Source organism: Schistocerca gregaria, chromosome 8, assembly GCF_023897955.1.
Source record: "Schistocerca gregaria isolate iqSchGreg1 chromosome 8, iqSchGreg1.2, whole genome shotgun sequence".
Classification (NCBI taxonomy): domain Eukaryota; kingdom Metazoa; phylum Arthropoda; class Insecta; order Orthoptera; family Acrididae; genus Schistocerca; species Schistocerca gregaria.
Genome location: NC_064927.1, coordinates 206,471,991 through 206,497,304, shown reverse-complemented (window position 1 = coordinate 206,497,304; position 25,314 = coordinate 206,471,991). Strand labels below are relative to the sequence as shown.

Genomic DNA, 25,314 nt, shown 5'->3' with positions numbered 1-25,314 from the left:
AGGGTTACGCTCTCTGTCCGGCCACCCTGACTTGGCTTTTCGTGGTTTCCGTAAATCGCTAAAATGCTGAGATACTTTCTTAAAAAGGGTGCGGCTAATTTTATTCCGCTTTCTTGTCCAATCCGAGCTTTTGCCTCGTCTCAAATGACGTCATCTTTGACAGGACGTTCAACCCTAACCGCCCGTCCTTTCTTTTTCCTTCAGTTCACGAAACCACACAATAGAGTTCACGCAATCGTCAGTTGGCGTACACGACACTCTTCCTTCTGGTAGGTCAGTTGCTGACGATACAACACAGAATGCAAACAGGAAACAAAAATGTAATGCCTGTTCATGCAGTGACCTTTATATAACGCGATAATGAACATGATGAAGATAGTGCTGCTATTTGCAGAAACTCCTTTAAAACCTAGCAACCATATACGGATGTATGTAAGTTAAAAAAAATTAGAATCAGTTGGAAGAAAACTGGTCAACAGAAAATGTAAATTACAAATAGTTTTACACAACCATACGAGTTGGCAGATCTTCGTGTCCCTGGTTTCCAAAGTCGGTAAACGATGGCGCGTTGTCACGCGGGTGGTTAGAAGTGGTTTGCTGTGGCAGGTTTGATAAGACACTTGTGCCTTGTGAACTTCAGTAGCATTGACACATGTGAAATATCGGTAACAACGTCGTGACAAGATCTGTATACAAAGTTTGAGGTACATAGATCTTCCTGCAGAATTTTCAGTGCCAAAAAGTTAGATGTATTTAGATATATTACAAGATGTTCTGAAAGTGTTTTAAAAGTTTGATGAACAATGAATGCTGATGATTTTTATGAAGGGTATTTTTTGATTCTTATTTTCTTGTATTGTAATTTTAATGTTATCGCAAAAAAAATGGCTCTGAGCACTATGGGACTTAACATCTGAGGTCATCAATCCCCTAGATTTAGAACTACTTAAACCTAACTAACCTGAGGACATCATACACATCCATACCCGAGGCAGGATTCGAACTTGTGACCATAGCGGTCGCACGGTTCCAGACTGAAGCGTCTAGAACCGCTCGGTCACACCGGCCGGCAATGTTATCGCAGTCCCCACGTTAAACGAATTAAATTTTATGTTGTTGCTGTTTAACAATTTCCTAAATACATTAAATGGCTGTGTGCTATGATAGATCAAATAAAAAGCAAAAGCGTAACACACAATCGGAAATAGAGGCAACGCAGAAATGCTGTGAAAGCACAGACATTCCCCATTAAAAGTATCAGGAACCTTTTCTCAATAGAAACATTATGAGACTGCTGCGGCTTAATCATATATCTGTTGATTATTGATTTATAGATTGTTGAATGTAGTTTGGGGGCCCTGTAGGGCATTAATATTTTCGACATCAAGCACTATGGTATAAAGGGTATGACGGAACCCATAACACATCACTCCAACACGGATGTCCGAGAAGTCTGTCTGAAAACACTGAAGCACCTCACGATAAAGCGATATTGCTGCTGGTAATTTTGTGTGCCGTGCAACATACTCTGCAATGTAGATGTATGTCATTGTCGCCGTACTCTGTCAAGAACTGCCGCATTCGCCTAGTGCACTTGCACGTTAATACTTTATCCATCGGACAGAATAGGAAATCTAACTAAATTGCATGATGAATCACTACACGCAGCTGAATCATCGTATAATAAAAATTTATGGTCTACCTCGCCGGTTAGTCATCCCTGGTAGACGGTACGTACCTAGAGGTGAGGTGTTTCTGGTTTATGGGCATACGCTAAACGAATTTTCACTAACGACGGCGTGAGGTAGAAGACAGTCCAAATCCAACTAATTTTCCATGCTAGCTGTTTCTCTCTCCAGCAACAAGACCACGAGGTTCACCTGCTCTTAACACGCCCGGACACAGTCTCCGTCCTGACAGAGGTCAGAAGGGCGACGGCGACAGTAATGCGTTTTGTGGGTATTCAGAAATGCTGGCTGGCGCTCTAGAGGCCGGCGGCCACTTGTCCCGTCAGCCGCGCCGCCGAGAGATCAGAGCCGCGGTATTGTTGTCCTCCGCCGTTGAACGAAGACGCTTTGAAGCCAGCCCGCGCAAAGCCGGAGCTCGCGCCGCCGCCGATCGATCGTCTGCGAAGCCGGCCGTGCGAGAACCAGAGGGAGGGGGTGGGAGGCCGGGGTGGAGGGTGCGACCCCAGCCCGTGCAATTCCTGCGTCCTCTGGCCGCGAACGACACCTGCCTCTGCTCCCTCTCGCGTGTCTGCCCTACAAATGAAAGGCAGAAAAGAAACTGCAGTACCGTACGCAGACTGGTCCAAGTCGTGATTCTGGATGAAACGGGGACCGATGCTCGAAAACTGACATCGCATCGTCGGTGTCAGTACCTGCAGAACAAGGCAATGAACGCGCCGAAAACTGTGGCAATGTAGCCGATTATAGCTGTGGACATGTCACCTAACGTAAAACACTACCTTAACATTGAAGAGAGAGAGAGAGAGAAAAAAAACAATTATTTTAATTTGTGAATCGGAAGCGTAAGCTATCTCATACGATCGTACCACGTCTCATAGCTGGCTGACACTTGCAGGAAAACTTAACGTCTTAACACAGTCCTCCTGCTCTCGCAAACTTCAAATCTTTCGCAAATGAGGAGACTGGTATTCATCTCTCTGTACGGCAATACTTAGCTACGTGTTCTTTGTATTAAGACCAGCTGAACCTCAGGAATGTTCCTTCACAAATGCCACAATTGTTGCGCCTTCCTCCAAATGCACTACTGCTCACTTGCAATATCCCTGTAGACCACCTCCGGTGTCTAGTTGGGTTGGGTTGTTTGGGGGAAGAGACCAAACTGCAAGGTCATCGGTCTCATCGGATTAGGGAAGGACGGGGAGGAAGGACGTCGGCTGTGGCCTTTAAAAGGAAGCATCCCGGCATTTGCCTGGAGTGATTTAGCGATATCACGGAAAACCTAAATCAGGATGGCCGGATGCGGGATTGAACCGTCGTCCTCCCGAATGCTGGTGTCTAGTCGTTCATGGTTAGTGACTCTGAGACCCTTCCGATTCCTGCCGACCAGGCAATCTTTTCCTGTGGTACAAATATACAGGGAGGTCCACTGATCGTGACCGGACAAAATATCTCACGAAATAAGCGTCAAACGAAAAAACTACAAAGAACGAAACTTGTCTAACTTGAAGGGGGAAACCAAATGGCGCTATTGTTGGTCCGCTACATGACGCTGCGATAGGTCAAACGGATATCAGCTGCGTTTTTTTAAAAATAAGAACCCCCATTTTTTATTACGTATTCGTGTAGTACGTAAAGATATATGAATGTTTTTATTGGACCACTTTTTTCGCTTTGTGATAGATGGCCCTGTAATAGTCACAAACGTGTATGTACGTGGTATCACGTAACATTTCGCCAGTGCGGACGGTATTTGCTTCGTGATACATTACCCGTGTTAAAATGGACCGTTTACCAGTTGCGGATAAGGCGTTTTTCGTTGCGACGGAATCTTCTCACTAAATTCCATCACCAACTTTCTCCTCCGAATGACAAAATATTTTGTTGACACTGACCTACATAGGGAGGAACGATTACCAAGATAAAATAAGGGAAATCAGAGTTCGTACAGAAAGATATAGTTGTTCATTCTTTCCACGCGCTAAACGAGATTGGAATAATAGAGAATTGTGAAGGTGGTTCGATGAACCCTCTGCCAGGCACTTAAATGTGATTTGCAGAGTATCCATGTAGATGTAGACATAGAAGGGACGATTGTTTTGCAGTAGCATCTCTGAAGCAAACTGAATAGTTTCTTTATGAACAACGGTACAAAATCTTACTGCAATATTTTATAGTTGCATATCATCAGTGGTAGTTAGCCTATTTTGGTTACTATAGATGGTCTGACCTCATAAGATAGGTGATTCCACTATTTTTCCAACCATGTACGCGTCGGAATTTGGAAGACGATTCAGTCTGCTAACCCTTCTGTAAATCGATTGCTTATATGTAAAGCATTAGCTATAAATATGATTCTGCGTATTGACACGAGTTTGTCTTTTTGTTGCAGGTTTCCTCGTGTGACGAGAGTCCATTACATTGCCGGTAAGTTACCCGTCACTCCTAATGCTGTGATTAGGGACAACGGCAAGTTTTCGCATGTATATTACTTGTTTGCCCAGGAACTATCTTTCGACCAACATCTACATACTTACGATGCAAGTCACAGTACATCGCCAGGCGTAAGGTATATCGTAACGCTGTTTGCCATACTTTCCTGTGTCACCCGCGAATGACTGGCTGGGTAAATTGTTACATCATTAGCAATATAAGCTATAAGTTCTTCAGTCTCGGTGGCTTGGGTGGGATCACTGCTGAGAAAACAGACTGCTTATGAGATATTTGCGTATCTTAGGGACAATCATATCGTGCTACATTCTACCTCAGGGAGTCTTTCAGCGGGATTATTTCGTGCATCTCTAGAAAAGATACGTTATACATTCTTAGGTAGAGAAAGAGGAGGAGGTGAGCAAACTGAAGAAAAGCCATTAATTATCTCACAGATATTTTGATCGATGTTTGACACTTAGAAAGCACAGTAATTTACTTACCAGAAGAGAAAAAAACCAGTTGTGTTGTGTATTACAGACAAGAGATCCATAGAGACCAATATATCAAATGAAAAGGACATACGCAGATACTTTTATACAATGGCATTGACTTTATGCTTCCCGAACGTGGAGAAGCGGTAGAGAACTTCAAAAAATCATTATTGAGTTTTGATACAATTTACAGGATATGTCAGAAGTACTTTTGCAGCCTTTCAATTGTACCTCCTTACATCAAGACAATAAAATCCAAATAAATTTAGTTTTTGAGTTATTATGATGGCAAACTCTTCCAAATTTTCATATCGGAAAGTAAAAGGGTATAACCAAAACATGCTCCACCGGGTGGGTTCTGCACGTGCATTAACTCGTCGGAATGGCGCAAACTTTCAAACAACTCAAGGGGATATTTTGCATGTTTCCAGTTTAGTAGAATCAGAGACCATGATTTCTAAACTCGCATAATAATTCGAAAAAGGATAAAAGGTTTGCATTCTGGATTCTACGACATCGAGTGTCCCCCACGCACACAGATGCCTATCTGTGCGCTTTGGTGAACCAAGATTTCGTCTTAATTAGAAATGCAGGCTTGCTTTACCTTCGCCTTAGACGGTGCATCTGTGCTATGGACTGAGTACTGCGTGGCCAGTGTGTGATGGGTTGAGCGGGGTGTGCGCCGGTGTGCAGCGAGTTCGTTTGGCAGCAGGTAGCAGGTAGGGCACCGGAAGTGGAGCAGCCGCGCTTCCGGCGGCGGCGGAGGTCACCGGGGCTGGCCGGCTGGCTGCCCGCGCCCGCCCGCCTGCTCTCTCACACTGTGCCCGCGTACCTCTCATCCACACACACGCACGGCTTTTAGCCGCTTTCATTTTCTTTCGATATGCATTGCGAAGCAAGTCGTTTTTACATCCAATTCGCCCTGCGGAAGACATTCGTTGCGGATATTTCCGCCGGCGCTCGGTTCGCCTTGGTTCGCAGATCATGTCGTAGACCAGCGAAATTGTTGCTTATTCTGTGGATGAACAATCACATTTCGCCGCGTCTGAATGTGAACAACAAGGAGAAGCAAGTTTCAAGCCCAAGCGCGACTGTCTGACTGACTGAAGTTGTAAAACTACCGTAGTGCTCCGTAGACTAACAGAAGTAGACGCAGTCTACTGTAGTTTTCCTATTAGCTATGGTCAGTTAAGGTCATACCCGTAACACTTGTATGTTTGGTGTGTTGCATACCAATCGGACGTTACCTCATAACGATTGCTTTCATTCCGCATGCCATCAGCGTCCTACTATATTCCCCCAAAAACTGTAAGAGGTGACGTCTAGAAAGTGAGTGAGAATATATGGAGGTCCAGGTAACCTACGGTACATTTTTTTATTCTGTACAGTTATCCTCCAGTCTGTTACTTAAGAATAAACTGAATTTACAGCAAAACTGAAACTGTCAATGTTTAATTCAGCTTTTATTCGGCAATTGTTTACCTGTAGCGTGAGACAGGGGGATGTTGTAGTAAAAATAAATAAAACAATACAGGTTATTCGTATACCGCTATATAACGCAATTTCCTCAAAAAAAACGTAAAATATAAATAAAAAACGCAAAAATATAAAACATCGCTTCAATACCTCGTCGAACTTATATGAAACATGTTTCTGTCATTAATGAACAATGAACAACTTTCGCATGTATCAATAACAGGAAACTCTTGCCTTCGAGCACAATAAAAAACGATCTATTGATATGAATTTAAATTGTACTTGCATCAGAAGTAATTGCTTTGGTTACATAAAAGCGCAGAAGTTATGCTATCATCAAATTTTTTATTCCTTATAAAAAGCAATTTATATTCCGTAAGGTTATAAAATACGCAATGGAACAACACTGAATGACATGCGGTACTAATTATGTTCAAGAAAACAAAAAAAGACAATTCGTCCGCTCCCATTTTATCCCTTACGCATTCGTTTCTGTTTCTTTCCTTATCAGTTCTACCAATGTTACCGGTAATCCTTCTATTTATGAAGTGTACCAAAACTACCGAACCATAGTTTTGCTAGAGCGCAACTCTAGTTATGACCCAAGAGTGTGGAGAGTAGCTCACTACCTTGAAGGAGTGCTGGCAGGAGTACGGTAGAAACGTCACACAGAACTTAAGGGGCCCTCACACCTACTGTCAACATGTCGAAATCATGACCGTCTGACGCTGAGTATCTTCGTACTATCAATACTAGAAACATTCACGAACAGAGTATTTTCAAAATTACCAATACTTATTGAGCGTGTGAGGGTGAGTATTATCGGTCTGACACTTTGCCGTTTTATTATTCGCATTTTTCCAATTAGGTTTCTGTATAATGCAGCCAATATCTGCTAAGTTCAAGTGATTCAGACTTTCAATTTTTTTTTTTAAATGGGCATAGAAGTGATGGCTTAAGTTATTTACTCGCAGTGTTACAGAAACAATCCACGTCTAGGACGAGTATTAAAAAAGGACTAGTATTAAAAAAGTGAACGGTAATAGCGTTTGAAATTCAGTCCATTTTTATCAACAAACACAGAAATGCCCTATGTAGTCAAAAATAGCGAAGTTACTCCTCTTACTTGTCGACTGGAAGTGCCCGTCACATTGCCATATTCTGTATTTCTATTGTTTCTCGTATTATCATTAGTAAATAATTCCTGTTTGTTGTGGACGTGTTACAGCTCTCCAATTGTTGGAATTACAGATAATTTATAGTGAAGTACTCGTACGCTTAACCAGTTGCGTCTTTTTTCCTATGATGACATTTCAAGTTGCCTGGAATCTCATCTTCAGATGTTGCCATTTATTCACGTGTCATTGACATTCAGTTCTTGAAACTTTATCTGTAGACTCTCTCTATTTAGTTTTCATCTAAGAGCCAGCCACTTCAGTTTAGTCATACTCCTCCGCAGGTCAAACAAACCTGTGACCATTCGTACCGTCCTCTTTGTATACATTCAATATCCCCTGCTAGTATTATTTGGTACTCGTCACACACACATGAGCAATATTCTAGAATGGGTCGCACGAGTGATTTGCAAGCAATCTCGTTTATAGACTGATTGCATTTCTCCAAGAGTCTCCCAACAAACAGATTTCTGCTACCTGCTTTACCCACAACTAAACCTATGTGATCGTTCCATTTTGTCTGAGTTGACAGATTCATAGGATATTATGTTTTTCCGTTTTGTGAAGTGCATGGTTTCAGATTTCTGAACATTTGAAGGAAGTTGCCGGTCTTTGCAACACTTTGAAATCTTATCGAGGTCTCACTGAATATTTATACAGTTTCGCTCAGACTGTCCTTCGTTCTAGGTAACTGCGTCATTGCGAAAAGCCTGAGATTACTACTAATGTTGTCCGCAAGATCATTAATATACAACGTTAACAGCAAGGGGCCGAACACACTTCCCTGGGATACTCTCGAAGTTGCTTCTACATCTTTCGATGACTCTCCATCCAAAATAACGTGCTGCGTCCACCGTACCGAGAAATCCCCCAATCCAGTCACAAATTTCGTCTGATACACCATATGATCGTACTTTTGATAATAAGCGTAGGTGTGGTGCTGTAAAATGTTTTCCGGAAATCGCAAATATCGCATCTTCCTGAATGACTTGATCCATGTCTTTCAGGACGTCGTGTGGGAAAAGTACGTGTTATGTTCCACACGATGTATGTTTTCAAAATCCTCGTTAGTTGGCATGGAGGAGTCGTTCTGTTCGAGGTTCCTCAGAATATGTTGGCATAATTTGTTTGCGTGGCGTGTCAGAAGAGATTAGTCCATAAACATTACCGTCACGGACCCTATAGTTTTGACTTAATGCTCTAGGAGCGCTTTGTCTCGTCAAGTGACGAGTCGACCCGCAAGCTTAAACATGCCCGCGGCTCACCAAAGGTCGGCCGTGCCTTTTTCTGATTTCCCCACTCGTTACCGGCTTCAGCTGCACGAATCCATGTTGCTCCTCCATGTTTTCCCGTGTCGCCTATCACTCTTCCATTATGTTTTCGTGTGGGACTTCCTTTATCTGTTGGAAGCCAGCGAATTAATTTCCTTTTGCCAAAATACAATACATTGGTCTGACTACAGAGTCCACCTCCTTACATTTCATGTTCATTACAGTCACAATTACGTCTTCCTATTTCAGTCTTTTACCTGATCCATTTTTTTTTTTAAATTTTCTGTCTGTCCATTGTTCATTAAACAACTTTTGTTTCTTAATGTTCACACTCTAGATGAAAAATAATAGCACTGGTACTGCTGAAAAAATAAAGAAGGAAGGCTCGAGTTCAACGTTACTAGAGACGGTGGACAAGGATGTTGCAAGAAATTGGTACTGTCCTTCCTGAAGGAACCATTCCAGAATCGCAGATTGCGAGAGATGGCGTACGTGAAATTTGTTGACGCATCAAAACTTCTAACGGACGGTGTCTTGAACTAGAGATTCTGTTCTCGAGGACTGGGCTTTTCCGTACGGACTGAGATCTGTAAATATGGAAGCCCGGATGTCGGGAACTTTATAGTAACTGTGTATTTAATTTCCGGATGTTACCTTTATTATGAGCGATGTTTCTGGGCAGAGATATAATGAGTGTGGAGAACTTTTTTTACGTGAAACTTAAGGCTAGTGGAACGTGAAGGAAACAGAACACACTGTGTCTATGTACGTATTTGAACAGCTTGCATTTGTTGAGATTGGAATGTAGCGTGTTTTTGGTTCAAGCAACAGCGCCGCAGCGTCCGAGCCCTCCAGCAAAAGCTGGGCGCGAGTCACGGCGCTGCTGCTGCATTCCAGGAAAACACCGCACTTAACTCTCGGCCGACTTCCTTTTGTGACCCATTAACGTACTTGTCGCTAATGGGACTGAAAACTCGGCTTTAGCTGCTGCACACCTCTCATTTGACATGCCGTTACGTCCGTACTTCAGCGCCAATAATTGGACCAGAATCGTCATCGCCTATTACCTCTTGAGAACGTGTATACCTGTGCTTTAGCTGGTGTGTAATGGCCACAAGAATTATTTAGTACTTAATCCTAGTCTCTTAGGCCATTGGCCACATTATGGCATCTAATATTGTCCCTATGACGTGATCTATACGTGTTTCTCCACTTACTTCCGTCATTATTTAAAACTATTTGAGGTTGTTAAAACATCAATTATTTACCTCCACAGCTTTAGCTTGGTGCGGTGACACTAGCCTTTCCATAGTTACTTTGATATTCAAGATAATATTTTGATCGCAACCAAACGGATTGTTTGAAAAGACGTAGCACTTGCTGAAAAAAGAAACCGACAGTGGCGGCGTGAGAACAGATTTCTTCTGATTGAATCAGGGAGACAAAACAACAGTGGTCTTAGATTCCTGTTGTCTGCACCGGAACTAAGTTCATTGTACGGTTTCTCTTGCTGTCATTCTAGTAAAGACAGCGAGCGTAGTAGGAAACCCTTCACGTTGTTTTAAATGTAATATTAATTTTAATAATTAACAGCCTTAGTTGCACTGTTTGCCTAGAATTTACCTAAGTTTCAGTCGGGATAACCCAACCTTCTCCAGAACAGCAGTAACTACCGTCTTTCCATAGTGGAAAGTTGAAGATATTTACCTTCACGTTTCTTTGTCAAAAACTATCTCCATAGGAACTACTGATTCAAATTATTCTGTGTCTTTTGGCCTCCAGTGCTTCTCATTGGAAGATTAAATGTGGTGTGGTGTCATCCCCCTGATCACATGATCTATACTCAGGGGCTCCTTCTCTACACCTTTCGTGTGGAGGTGTTTAGAAATTTCCCGTGGCCAGCCAGTAGTTAGACATACCACCAGTATACCGCTTCCTGTTCAGGCCCAAGATACAGAACTGCACTTGAACACGGTTTCGGCCTCATTAGCTTGCAGTGTTTGTGTTTTTGTAATTTAGCACGTATGCTGTCTGCTGATCCATCTATGTAGTTTAAAGTTTACCTTCGGCTTAGCAGTGGTAAGGTCATGTTCCATCGAATGGAGTCACCATCCCAGCCAGGCCAACCTACCTGCTTGCCCGTCACCACAAATTCCCGAGTGACGAGGCAGCCACATAAGTTCTACCCTAGTCCTAAGCCTCGCCAGGGATTCATCGCACGCAAGCAGATAGTAGACTACATTCTCCAGGGTTTTTTTAGCGGCTGTACCTCCATGTAGCACCTTTGGGAAGTTGCGCGTGATCTGAAACTTTGCATTAACAGAACACCTGCTATGTACGTCTCAAGAAAAAAGTTGTTCACAAAGCAAGTAGCAGAAGCCGCTAAATGATATAGGTCGCGCCCTGACGGAAAACAAAAGGACGCGGCAGTCCGAGTCGAGTGGGCTACCAGAGAGAAAAGGTGACGCGATTGACAGTTGGGCGGCAGCGCAGACGGCCACCAGCTGCCGGTGATCCCCCCGCCTCGAGTACAGAGCGCGGCCACGCGGTGCTGTGCGGTGCGATAGGTTGCGGCGAGATAAGCCGCTATCAGCGGCCGGCCGCCGCATCTGCCGCCTCCCGCCTCCCGCCTCCAAACAGAGTGCCCAGAACTACTCCACAGTCAACAGATATCGCCGACACTGTAACTACGTCGGTGTTGACCAACTGGGGTCACACCTGTAACTTCAGCTGCTCTCCTTGTCTTGTTGCCTTCCTTTTCTCAGTACTCTTCCATTTTCTTCCTTCTACCCATTGTGTTCCCGTTTCTATTATCACTAGCGAACACGGTAATGCCTATCAATTATTAAATATGTGTGGGAATTCGATGAACGTCTCCTTCTCCACCCTATCTCTATCCAACTCCTTCTTCTCACCTCCTCTCCCTCCCCCCCCCCCCCCTCTCTCTCTTCCTGTCTCTCCATATTCTACTCATCCCCCATCTCTTCCATCATTTTCCTCTCTCTGACCTTGAGTCTTCTTTATTGTTATTGCAAACGAAACCTCTAATGGTACTTAAATTCGCTTAAAATTAATGGCTAAATAGTTTGGGATCGCTAGTATAAGTTACACAGTATGAGAGAGACCTCTCCAGCTGCTACAACTGGTAGTTTCAATGAAAGTATTTCGCGTATAGGCGGTTTCTATCCCACAGCCATTATATATCAGTCGAAACGCAAAAGAATTAATAACATTAGCTGCCAGTGAGCATCGATTTAAATCAATGGAGGAAGTTATTTGTGCCGACTGTGATTCGAACCCAGGGCTCATCCATACTAGGTAGATATGCTGACCACTACGCCACCCAGACACAGTAGGCTTCGCAACTGCACGGAATACCCTAGCACGCCTACCGCAGAGCCAAATTCTCAACTTATCCTCACACTACTGACGTAGTGCCCCTTGCCCAGTATCCTCATTACTCGCGACATTTCGCCGATTCCCATACGGCTTGCAGTGTGGTGTGCATCCGCACTGAAATGATCAATTCCTTGTCCTCTCCTCAGCCTAAAATTTTTCAACTTTTTCCCATGATTTAAATCAGCACACACTGGCAGGTAATGTATTCATGCCTTCGTGTATTGATTGATTCATAATGGCTGCGGGGTCGAAAGTATCTGTCTTTTTTCGGACACGTCCGAATTTTGTATATGTATATAATTATGTATAATTAAGATGAGGACGGCCAGTTATCAGTGTTGTCTATGCTCGAACTTTCACGGAAATCGGCGAAATGCCGCGAGTAATGAGGACAATGTGCAAGCGACGCTACATTAGAAGAAGGGAAGTAGGTTCAACCGGCTCTAAGCACTATGAGACTTAACATCTGAGGTCATCAGTCCCCTAGACTCAGAACTACTCAAACCCAACTGACCTAAGGACATCACACACATCCATGCCCGGGGCAGGATTCGAACCTGAGACCGTAGCAGCATGCGGGTCCGGACTGAAGCGCCTAGAACTGCTCGGCCACAGCGGCCGGCAGTGAAGTTGGGTCTGATGAGAAGTATGCTATGGTATTGCGTGCAGTTGCGATGGCCACTGTGTCCGGATGGCGCCCGGATGGCGCGAACAGGATTACAGAGTTAGCCATAAAGAAATTGTTTCTGTTTTTTGTTACAACTCATTGCGACGAAGAAAACAAAACAGCACAGTGTTGTGTATACAATTTTTGTCTAAAATTGTACGTGAGGAGAAAACATACAGTATATATTAGAAGCGATTTGTCTAATAGTTTAAATTCCCCTCTGTAGTAGTTAAAATCGACTAGGAGAAAGAAAATCGAAACCGCACATTTTCCCAGCACAGCAGTGCATATTATTTCTCGCAGTCGGTTTTAACATAAAATCCTATATTATATTTGAAAGCAATCCATTACGCCCTGTTTGTATACAGTGTATCGTAGAAGTGTTGCTTTATATCCCAAAGGGTTGTAGGAAGTATGTTGATGAGCAAATCGAGAATAGCATCCGGTGACCGGAAACGACACAACAGTGCTTCAAAGTTGAAGTCACCGGTGCCTGCCATTAGGTTATCCTTTAGGCAGCCAACGTAACCTTGTACGCTGAGAGACAGTAGCCGGAACGTCCCGCAACGTTTTTCTTATTCAGTGATCGCGACTGATTGCTACGATCGCCAATGGAGAAAACGGAGCTAGCTGGTACGTAGGAAGGCATTGCCTTGTATGAAGCCGGCCGCTGTGACCGAGCGGTTCTAGGCGCTTCAGTCCGGAACCGCGCGACTGCTATGGTTCGAATCCTGCCTCGGGCATGGATGTGTGTGATGTCCTTAGGTTAGTTAGGTTTAAGCAGTTCTAAGTCTAGGGGACTGATGACCTCAGATGTTAAGTCCCACAGTGCTCAGAGCCATTTTGAATCTTGTATGAATGCGATGGTCTAATGTCACAGTGGATGACGATTTCGGACACGAATTTCTATCCGCTATTATTTTCCTCCTGGAAACGTCTAAAGTCTCCATATCTTTCAGTCTGCAAACAAGGATCATGTTCGAGGTTTAAAAACAAACGATTATTGTGATTGGTTACTTCGCTGCCTTCACAGGATACTGGTTTTTGGCACGTCTGTAAGCAGTGTCACCCGCACAGACAGACAAATGCAAAAACGACAGTATTTATTCTCCGGATGTAGATGGCAGTTGTTATTTGTTATTAAAGCAAGGGGAGTCACGATGAACAGAAGACACACTGAATTGGTACGTGCAAGATATAACGCCCCGTACAGCTACGAACCAGAAAAACGAAAATCTGGCTAGATGTAGATGCAAGCGGCTGTGATGTGCTTGGCAGAGGATGCTTCCCATTCGGGTATAGACTAAATAAATCCCTCTAAATTAGTCCAGTTTTGTGTTCGCGCTCGTGATACTGTTCTTGAAACTATGAACGCTCCTGATACTGTTCTTGAAACTATGAACGCAGCCTCTCACTCTTTGGAAGTACCTGTCAGTTCGGGATTTTCGGCATTTCCGCGAGGCTCTCCCGTGAGTCAAATACACGTATGACCATTTGTGCTGTCCTTTCTGTATACGCTCACTATACCCTGTTGATCCTAGTTGGTACGCATCACACACACACAAACATACTGTAGTAGTCAGTTTCACCAATGTCGAATAATATTTTAACGATGGAACAAGTATCTTGCTCTTAACGAGAGCCTCGCTATGCAGCCGTCGTTTCGTGTCCGTTAATGGTCTCCTTGGTCTCTAGCATAAAACAAAGACGACAAAAACATTGTCAGACAAAAGAAATTTCAAGAGAGACAGAAATCATAATGTGCCATGTACGCCAGGGCGAGAAAGCAATAGCAACGCAGTGGCGGGAATTGGCGGAATACGAAAATGACACCTCATTTGAAGAGAGTAAGCGTGCGCGGAGAACGGTAGCCGTGCCGTGCCGCGCAGCCCAGCCCCACCAACCCCTGACCGCTTCTCTGACGCTCTCATTCTGTCACCCAAATACTGGGTCGATCTATACGAGCGCACCTCGGTCGGCCCGGGCCGGGCGCCCGCAGCCACGCGCACGTTGGCAACCCTGGGCCAGACGGACAGAGGAATGCCGCGCCTCTGACGTCAGCACGACCTTGTGGCTGTGCCGTCTGCCCGCCAGAGGTCTCCTGCGCGGCGCGGCGGGCTACGTTGCGGCTGGCCGCACGGTAAGCCACGTCGACTTCCGCGAGGCCGCCGCCTGCTGCCGGCGCCCGGTGCGCGCGCACCCGGCGCTTCGCGTAGGCCTACCGAGCGAGACGAGCCGGTCCGTCTTCATAGTTTCCTCGCTTCCTGTTCACGAAATAGTGCCAGAAGTGCTCGATTACACGAAGACTGGCTGGCTTTATAGAACTAAATTTTGTGCCTGCAGCGTAATAACAATGTTACAGTATCCCAAGAAACAAAAATACCTCTAGTCCATGCGCCGTCACCGTACGATCTGAATTGCCCTATCGACAAACGGAAGTATGCATGTTCCAAGATAACCTACGGGGATGAGCGACGTGTGCGCATGTTATTCTCGTTCTCTTTGCGGAAGTGGATGGAGCAAAGGCTTAATTGATTTCTTCTACGTGCGATCTTGCTGTTTGTTACCTCTGCTTCTGCGATACAGATGAACATTCTCGTTCTTTCAAAATAAACACCAAGCAGTGCTCGTGTAGTCCACGGTTATGACAACCTCGGAAAGTGTTAACCGCTGCCTTTGACGTCACGTCAAGTTTACTATCATGTGAACTAAGAATCATTCCGATGTTCTTCGCACTAGGAGGATTTGAGAAATTATATCTTATGGGAATGTGAAGGGCAACAGCGATTAGTCGAGCGAAATCCCTGTCTGGACGCTTATCTAAGAAGTACGTTTTTTCTTTTTCGGAATTCTATGTTGATATGTACCGTAAAGTTCTCTTTTAAGCAGTTCTAACATCTTCCATATTGGTTTCAATTCCTGGAACACCTGCTTCATCAACATGACATAAAAACCAACGTGCAGTTGTCAGTTTAATATGAGTGCCCGTAACTCACAAACTTGTGCAGTTGGTCCAGCAGATCTTTAAGCGAAACATCGGATTGCTCCCTAAGCCACAATTATTGGTTATGTTCGTGTTGAAGTTCGCCCTATTAAAAATACCAATAAAGGGCAGCTCACAGACACGAATCTGGATAGTGACAGTGGGGCAGCCGCACGCTGGAACTCGATGAAATTGTTGTTAGGCTCCCTGTCTTTCTGTTGAGTAGGGGCACTGTAGTGCCGCTGGGGCGTCTCACGGCAGTTCACTCGATACACACGGATGTACCGACGACCCTTCAACGCGCGCAGCTACGAGTCATGTTGGATAGCTGTCGTGTCTGTCATTAGCAAGAGCATCTTTTTGTTGGCGAATTTAGCAGTTTATTTAGAGAAGACAAACGTAAAGTATATGAAAAAAGAGCTGTAGAGGGGGCAGCAGCAGCAGAAGTGGCGGTGGGCAGAAATCGGCGAGTGTTTGTCTGAGGGCAGACGCCGCCCCCTGGAGCTGGAGTAAACACAGCGACGCAAATAGCGAGGCGGCCCGGGGGGCAGGGCGGCAAACCTGCCCTCTCTCTGTCTGCTCATTTCTCCTCTTCAGGCGCCCAGGCGCGCACCACAATCTTCGTTACCCCTCATTCAGTATTCTTCCGTTCACGCCGCAGGTTAATTCCTCAGTGCTACAGTACTTTCGCACTCCGCTCTCTAATGCATACCGTAGAGGCTCAGTAGGACTAGACACTTGTTGTAACGAGTGCTCTACATCAGCGAAGCACCGCCGAATACAGCTTATGTCGTTATTTTCGACTTCCTTGATCTCCGCAACTCCTTTTACCTGCTGAACATCCTAACTTCTCAGCTTCTACCTGCACAACGTTTGAATTCCGCAACTTTTACCTACGCGACATCCGAACTCCGTGACTTGCCCAAAAATGCCTTTAAAGGCCAGTACTGAAACTCCGCAACTAGCAGGACACTTGTGAAAATGTAAATGTCGTATGGGATTTTTGGTTCGGATATCCCACGGGACTGGTTCAGCGGACTGTCGTTTTCTTCTCTTGGTAACTCTCCTCAGCACGTCAGTATTCCATGTTGCAGCAGTGTCACCATGTTAATCGAAAGAGACCTAAAAACATGAAGGCGATCTTTTAGCTGAAGCGCAAGTTGCAGAAATCGGGTAGGGGAAATGGAGTGCTCTTCCTCTGCCTTTTCTGAATTGCGGAGTTCGTGTCCGTCCGCTATGTTGTACCCGCAATAGTTGCCCCGAAGTGCTTTTTATCATACTCTTATGGCACTGGAAACGCTTCGTCATTTCTCAGTAAACACATACTGTTCATCATACGCTGGGCTGTCACCACAGATATTGACATTCATCAGTAAACTGTGTTGGCTGCTGCGGTCGCAGGTTCGAATCCAGCCTCGGGCATGGATGTGTGTGTCGTCCTTAGGTTAGTTAGGTTTAAGTAGTTCTAAGTTCTAGGGCACTGATGACCATCGCAGTTGAGTGCCATAGTGCTCAGAGCCATTTGAACCAAAACTGTGTTCCAGAAACTAATGTAACTCTCTGTTTATTCCTTTGCTAATCCTTCCGACAGTCCGTAACTTTCAAATATTCTTGTATATCGGTCGTGACTGAAAATATTACGTTTTCTGCTGTTTCTTAATGTAAGCTGGAGTACCGGCACTCTCTGGCTAATAGTTCCGGAGACCGACTGTTTGTTCCACCGTTTTAGAGGATGAACGCAGATCGCAGTCTCGTCACACAGCGACTTCTTCCTAATAAACATACTACATCACTCCATGAGATCATATTACATTCCGTCTTTCGCCGACGGTCACTTCTTCAGTTTTCGTGAACATAGTCGCTATACGAAGCGACATTCACGCTTTCCACACACTGCTCTACATCGAGGTTTCTCTCTGAGTGACTATTTTTGGCAGAAAATTTCACTTGTGTGTATATTTTTTCACAATATAATGCATATCTCTACTTGAAATAGTTTAATTTGAGACTGCTATTCCTCGTTTTCCAAAGTGCCTAAGCTTCATTATGCTGAATTGAAGCCTATTCTGCATGATTCCTATTTGTATCTACTCATTCTGTGTTAATATCCTGTAATTATTTTACTTGCGTCTCTGTTGAACACCTGTGTTGTCACTGTGTATTCAACAAGTGTATCACCCTGCCGACACAATTTGTTCAGTTTCCTTGTCACTTCTCTTGTTTTTTTGACAACTTGACATAACCCAAATATTAACACGATGATTCGCATACTCCTTCCAGGAACTTACAGAAAACACTATATTACAATTGCTAATATAATGTGAGCTCAAATACCTTGAGGAGTAGCCATCACGTTGCCGCAGCGTATGAGGCGTTGGGTTCATATACCTGAATATCTGGGCCCAAACCACGTCCAGTCACTCCATATTTAGTTTTTTTTTTTTTTTTTTTTTTTTTTTTTTGCAACGGAAAAAAGGCGACCTTCTCCACCCCAATTGATTAATAGTGTGTGTGTGTGTGTGTGTGTGTATGTGTGTGTGTGTGTGTGTGTGCGTGTGTGTGTGTGTGTGTGTGTGTGTGTGTGTGTGTGTGTGTGTGAAGAGAGAGTGAGTGAGTGTGTGCGTCTAAACTAAAAAAGGGCTACCATAGAGTGTATTATTTTCATTCGGTGCGATTAGTTATGCCTAGTCACAGAAAAACAGTATTATGCTCCATTGGTCGCAAGAAATTGGAACAGCCTGCTCGAGCGACGTCCTGCGGTGCCGTGACACGGCCATTAAGCTATCTGTTGTCGCCTGTCTAGACACAGCGTCGTTTCCGAGGCCACGAAGTGCATTCACTAAGTTTACGTCTTGTCTACATGACATCATTCTCTCTTAACTCTGTTCTGTAAGCGTAAAAATAGATACGGACATGTGGTGTTCTTTTCTGAGTTATTCACGAAGGTGTGCCTGAAAAGTATCTCAAAAAAGAGAATTATATTTTCTCGTTTTGCTTTTTCGTTTAATATATATCCATCCTGTGCGACAGCGGGCACGTACTTTGGCCAGAACGAGCAAGGTCTGAAGTCCTTCCAGAACTCTCTTCATCCTACATTCTCGTTCTGCATGTTCGCCTTCAGGAGCGATACACATTTTGCTTTTTCATTTATGTCACAATACGAATGTCAGCGACTGAAAAAAAATGGCTCTGAGCAATATGCGACTTAACTTCTGAGGTCATCAGTCGCCTAGAACTTAGAACTAATTAAACCTAACTAACCTAAGGACATCACACACATCCATGCCCGAGGCAGGATTCGAACCTGCGACCGTAGCGGTCCTTCGGCTCCAGACTGTAGCGCCCAAAACCGCACGGCCACTCCGGCCGGCTCAGCGACTGAAGTTATGCTTACATATCACGAGTTTGAAGGTGTTCCAGCACGTGATATATAGTGAAGTTAATCAAGTGGAGTGCATAACTGCAGGACGAAAGATTTAAACAAGTTTCCCATGTTGCCCGTTATCCTTGGAAGCAATGTAACGCGCCTAAAGACGGAAACGACTGAGATTAATGTTACACGTTTTCTGGCACACATTGAGCTCGGAAGCCTGTTTCCCATTCGAACTCATTAGTACGTTTTCGTTTTGATCTTTCAACACATTTGCGTCCAAGTTGCTTCTGTGGGCGTCCTGATATTCTGATTTTATTCATTCGTAAGATCTGGTACTGCGAAATTCGTTTACGTCGTTCAGTTACTCAAAAATAGGAAAAACTCGTCCGTTTTTATTATAAAACCTTTCTCTGATAATCCAGTCGAGAACATATTTTGCAGTAGCTTAGATGTTATCACTTTTCCGAAGTCCACAGCTGTACGCATGCTTCTAATATTGCCTTGTGGATCGCAGCTCAAATTCAGACTTCCGACTTGGCGATACGTCGGCTGCGGCGCGTGTCCCCATTAGTCTGCTAAAGCAGTGACAGAGCTTCTCAATTGGCCTTACGAAGCTAAGCGGGTCCCCTTCCAGATCTTTCCATTACTCAAAAAAGTGGAGTGGTTATCGGAAACTGAGTCCGAGACTTATTAGTCAGTAGCCGACAGCGACAAACAATTCACCGCGGAATTGAGGAACATTTATAAAGAATTTTCACCAAGTCCTCTCATTGGTTCAACTAATCTCTTACAATTGTAGGAGCAGTGTTTCAGTGTCATTTAACATCGTACGTAATTCACTGGTTCTTAAGTTAAAAAAAGGCAGATAGCTGTACTGTTATGAAATTAGCATTTATTTCATATCTGTTGTGATCTTTTCAAAAAAAAAAAAAAAGAACATGAATGACATAGTGCTGTCAGGAGTTACCTTCCATTTTGTAACCGCTCAGTAGTGTGTAGTTTCAATTTTCTGTCTCGTTCCGCAGCTCTCTGACATAGGCGAATTACACAAGAGACGCCGCTGCTATGTATTTCGACTCTACAATTTTAACCTCATTACTCAGGGCCAAGACAGAAATCAAATAACCGTAATGGTCTTGACGGAAGTCCACTTCCAAATCAGTGCAAATAAAAGTAACGCCCTCGCTAAGCAAGGACCTGCAAACGGAACTCCAAAATGGGAGAAAGTCCCAGCACAAATGATATGCTGCCCATATTCAGAAAGCAGCTAACAGAAACGTGGCAAAACGAATGATAAAAACACCTAAAATCAAAGGTAATCGTTATGCTTTAGTTCATCCAAAAATTCCAGCATACCATGGTTTCATAAGGCAAACACTTCATGAAGTTTCTCAGGAGCTATTGCAGGACTGAGGTTTAATCACTGGAACTACAACAAACACGTTAATTGGTTCAACATTGGTGCAAGAGCCCTGTTGTTTAATGCGAGGAAGATGATTCAACCCGAATGATTCTACAATGTTATAAAAATCTGGAAAACACAAAAACACTTGAAAGTAATCTGAGATAAGTTGGCCATCATTTTCTAACTAGTCAGGAAACGTTTTAGCTTCTAATGATGTAGTAACATGTAGACAACTCGCAATAGGAAACTGAGCTATTAAACTAAAATTTAATGTTTCGTGCCTTCAACTTTTATAACACCTTTACAAGGAGAACCAAAATACACGTTCCTGTCATTTTAGGCATGTTTAAACTTGGTATTTGAAGAAGACGGATGGAAAGAAACTATGCCTTAGAAAGAGAGAATTTCAGCAATTTATACCGCACTTCCACTTGGACTACTCTGTGCACCCCATACCATATCCAGTCATATCGTTAAACATACTATACTAAAATTCGTACTTTTATGAAGCTTGTAACTTTGTACCTGGACGTCCATTGTAATATTGTATAGTTTCGATTGCCTACAGATTAACAAAATCAGTTGTCACATGGCTTTATGGATGCCAAATAAATAAAATTATTACTGGTACATTGTTCGTGTGGACTTTCTGTATGGCTGTGTTAGTTGTCAGAAAGTTATCTAAAACGTACCCCATTTATGACACATTTTGAAGTACCTTCCATGCCTGACAAACTCCGACTTAGCCTTAGGTTAACACACTGTAACGATCACAGACATGCTGAATAGTTAAGAACACTATCAGAGGAGCCGAAGTCACAGGGGTGCAGCTAACGAGTTTTCGAAATAATAGTGTTTTTACCATGGCGTAGATATTACTTTCTCCATCCCTTGTAAGCTTTATGCAAACTTTACTTGGCGCTGTTCTCGATAGAGACGCCTTTAGCAGGTGGTGGTCGGTGCCGTAAATTGGCCCCGAGACTGGTGCGTGCCAAGCTGACGGCGCATTCGTCTCCACGGAGACCCGCAGTGCGAAACAAAACACGGCCTGCTAACGTCACAATGGCCCGACCTGAGCTACAGCAGGCGAAAAGGAAACACAGCTAACCAAGCTAACGTCAGCAGTAAGTTCAATAAGAGAAAGACAGTTAGCATAGTGCGTTTTCTGAATGGCCGAATGGCGGTGAGACTCAAACCTCGTAGAGTGTTTCGTTAATATTAAAATGGACACAGCATAATGTAATGTTGACTGGTATCGGCGTTGTAAACTTTTCTGATTGCCAACAGCAATGAATAACGGTAATCTCTTGTTGCAGCATTTTAAAATAACGGCGATAACGAATGAGTTTAGGAACGGTGAGCAAAGTCGTTCTCCCGTTGCAGGACTGAATTAGACTGATGTATATGTTCGAACCATAACTAAGCTGCTGCAAGCGAATGCTAGATTATTGAAAGGATGTTTCATTCTTCAGTGACGTGTATGCGGCAGCGAAACGTCGTAAAAAATTAAAACTGTGTGTCGAGTGAGCCTGAAAGCTTGATCATACCGCTAAGACGGGACTGACGGGGTGGGTGGTTCCTTCTCCCCGCTAGTACCCCATGTCTAATAATCTCGTCGTCGATGAGAAGTTAAAGTTGACTTTCATTTCTTTGACACATTCCTTTAACATTATGGGCTAATTGATAATTTATTTTAATGAAGCGTCTCAAAATGCCTGTTTTCGGTGTTATGCAGTACAATTCATACGCTGTCCCAAGCGTAAGCAAGTGGCACAGTTATTCTTCTTCTTATTATTATTACTTTAATTGGCTTTTAGCCTTAAGGCCATTCAACCATTTCTGTGCTGAAAGATGGTTAGTGCGCGTTAAACCTTAACCTGAGTTTCTAGCAGTTATGATTCTAGTGCTACAGCTCTGAAAATATTCCCTATCGTGTACAAAATTTTGACTCGGGAATGAACAACAACGCAATCTGAATAAAGTTAATCAAAATTTAAATAGTAATCACTCTTTCATAGAGCAAGGGAATATATGAAGGGATCTTTAACGCGTGTTAAAGTAATGCAAAATTATAACTAAGGTGTACAACCAATCTAACTCAGCCTATAAGTGTAGCTGCGTATCCTCTTGTAAAGGAAACGAATGCAATGCAGATGCCACCTGCACATTGTACTGCCTAACACCAAACAGCAAGTAGCAGAGCCGTAACAGAGTCAACTCTCTATTTATTCAATACTGCAGCACCTGTTCCGAAATTCTCTGCAACTCAGACCTATCCTATACTGGCTGAAAGTTGTTCACGAAGAAGAAAATATTATAACTACTGAAAGCAGTTTATGACAAAATTAATTTTGCTGAAGACACCTTATTTTCAATAAACAGCGCTCCTATCGGTTTCTGGCGCTATTAAATGATAAACGAGCATATGTAGATAGAACATAAAAAATATCAGGAAGGAAATAGTTACGGAGAAACTAGAGATTAATTCTAATAATTATGCAGTGAATAAACACTATAATTCACGAAAAGTAGATACGTATGTCTGCCAAGGGAACACGTGGAAATACAATACCACATGTTCTCAAAACCGAGAATTTGCCCCATATGCCTTCTATTCCCCGTGAGGGGGGATGTAAAAGCGACTAACATCTGGACATGACTTGGACAAAAGTAGAAACTAATTCTCACCGTATCAAAGACGCTTATCTGACAAAGGCCTAATATTGCTTTACAAAGACTTCTACGAAGCTTAAAAAAAATCATGTAATACAGAATTTCGCAAATGCTACGCTAGCAGGCAATGCTCTCACCATTTATCTACAACACTGCAGCTTAAAAATGCCCATCTCAACAATACACAAAAAATAGTGTCTGAACTGAAAACGTAGACAATATGGAGAGGAATTTCTTAGCATGGTAAATAAGAAGAGCTACAACATCCAAACGATTGTTTAACGGAACGATGTGAGCTGCTGCAGCCGGCAACGACGGGCAGAAGTAGAGCAAGAAAGACTAGGAGAGCCATGTGGTCCTCTTCCAACTGAGTTCACCCTGACTGGTCGGCAGAGCAGCGCTGTCAAAGAAGCTTCAGAGTGCAGATATACTTTACTACGCAACCAAAGATGTGGCTTCCCTAACAGGCGAGAGCACTGAATAGGTATTTTTTGAGCCACATGTGTGGTTCGCAACGTGCGTATCGATACATAATACGACATTTCTGAAAGGCGGATTTCGGTTTTTTACTAATTTTCTAGGATTTTACAGGGTAAGGTTACATTTACTGTAGAAAATTGTAATTTGCTTTAGACTTAATGTTAGTTTCATGAAGAGGGGGCGCTTTATTGGCTGGTAACTGTTCACGAGATCTGATTAACTGGTATACGGAATCAGTTTGCTGCTTTGCATATTGTTTCCGTTAGAAAAAACTTCTATCTCCTTCTGTTATTCCATCATACTCCCGATAAGGACAACTTCGAACATGGCTGGAGAGTGATCTATGATTAAATTTCGTGCGAATTGCAGAATTTATAAAGTTTTTATTTGCGTTAATTGTGTGAAGCAGGGCTTCGAGGGAATATCTGGGTATATTTATCCACAATATTTCCCTTAACTGTATATCGATGGTTGATATCTGTTCTCCTAATGGTACCTCATCCCTCTACATACAGGGTGAACATTAATAAAACCGACAAACTGCAAAGGCGGATTACTGACTGAAAATATAGGGAAAAAGGTACATGTTTCCGGAAATGAGTCGTTGCCACGGTAGATGGCGCTAACTGATGAAAATTCCTCTGACTGTGCCCCGTGTGTTCTTTGGGTGTTGCAGGCTGTATAAAGCAGAATGTTCCGGTATTCATGTCGGAACAAGCCTTTATGGTGTTTGCTTACGGCCAAGCAGATGAAACGGTCAACGGGCAGCACGGCTACACCAAAACAAGCACACTGATAGGCACTTACCAATTCACAAAACACTTCAAACGATCTTTGGGCATTTCTGTGGTCGTGGGTCCGTTCAGACAGACGAACGTGCAGGGAGGCGGCAGATTGTGCGTGCACCAGATTTGGAGGACGGGGTTCTACACGATACCGAGATGAACGCTAGTACAAGCTCCAGGCAAGTGGACCTCCACAGTTGTGTAAGCCAAACTACGATGACGTGTATCCTGCACGACAACCGCTACTATCGCTATCACGTGTAGTCCCATGGAGGCCACTTTGAATATCTGTTTTGATGTGGATGTCATGCAGCTCTGTCTTTTGTTCCGGGACGATTTGTTGTCGCTGCACACACATACACCGTCCATTTCGGGACACATGTTCATACGACCTTTTTGCCTCAATTTCCAGTCAGGAAGCCGTCCCAGCAGTTTGTCAGTTTTATTAATGTTCACCCTGAATTGTGTTCTTCGGGTCTGAAGGCGGTAATAAGATGTTTTTAAATTTGTCTTTTTGATTGGGGGGTTCACAAACCATACCTTCTTCCCGAAATTTTCATTTTTCTTGGGGTGGTTTTTATAATTATCAGTCTATTATCAGTATGACGAGGGCTGCTGTCTGCAAACCTTGGAGCGAGCGTCTAGAATCCTTAAAAATTAAAATGATTTTTACTGCGAGGTTCTGTAAATAAGTAAATCTACAAGTAGAGCTGTGGCTTTTGCAGAAAAACTAAAAGTTTCTCTGTGAAGCGAAATCAGTTTATTGTCAGTCGTGCTGGGACAAAGGATCGCGCAACCGATTCTGTCATTGCCCGTCCTTTTGGAGCCATCAGTATACTGTTTACGCCTAATTACTGTGAGAAATTGGCACCACTGCGTAGTTGGGTGACTTGTGCTACTGTACGGAGATTCCTGGGCAACGAATCGGCCGTAAAACGAATGGTCTCTAGTGATTTAGTTACCTTTCGCATCCGGGCACAAAGTGTTCCCAGTTAGCTGCTATATTTTTCATTCGTGT

At 43.6% G+C, this 25,314-nt stretch overlaps 1 protein-coding gene across 1 annotated transcript in view; it reads left to right on the top strand.

The window, feature by feature from the left end:
• Positions 1 to 25,314, top strand: part of LOC126285114 (uncharacterized) — a 455,226-nt gene that overhangs the window by 124,814 nt on the left and 305,098 nt on the right. Inside the window, exon 4 of the mRNA XM_049984437.1 lies at positions 4,078 to 4,112. Coding sequence (XP_049840394.1) covers positions 4,078 to 4,112 — 35 coding nt within the window. The remainder of the gene's footprint in view (positions 1 to 4,077; positions 4,113 to 25,314) is intronic.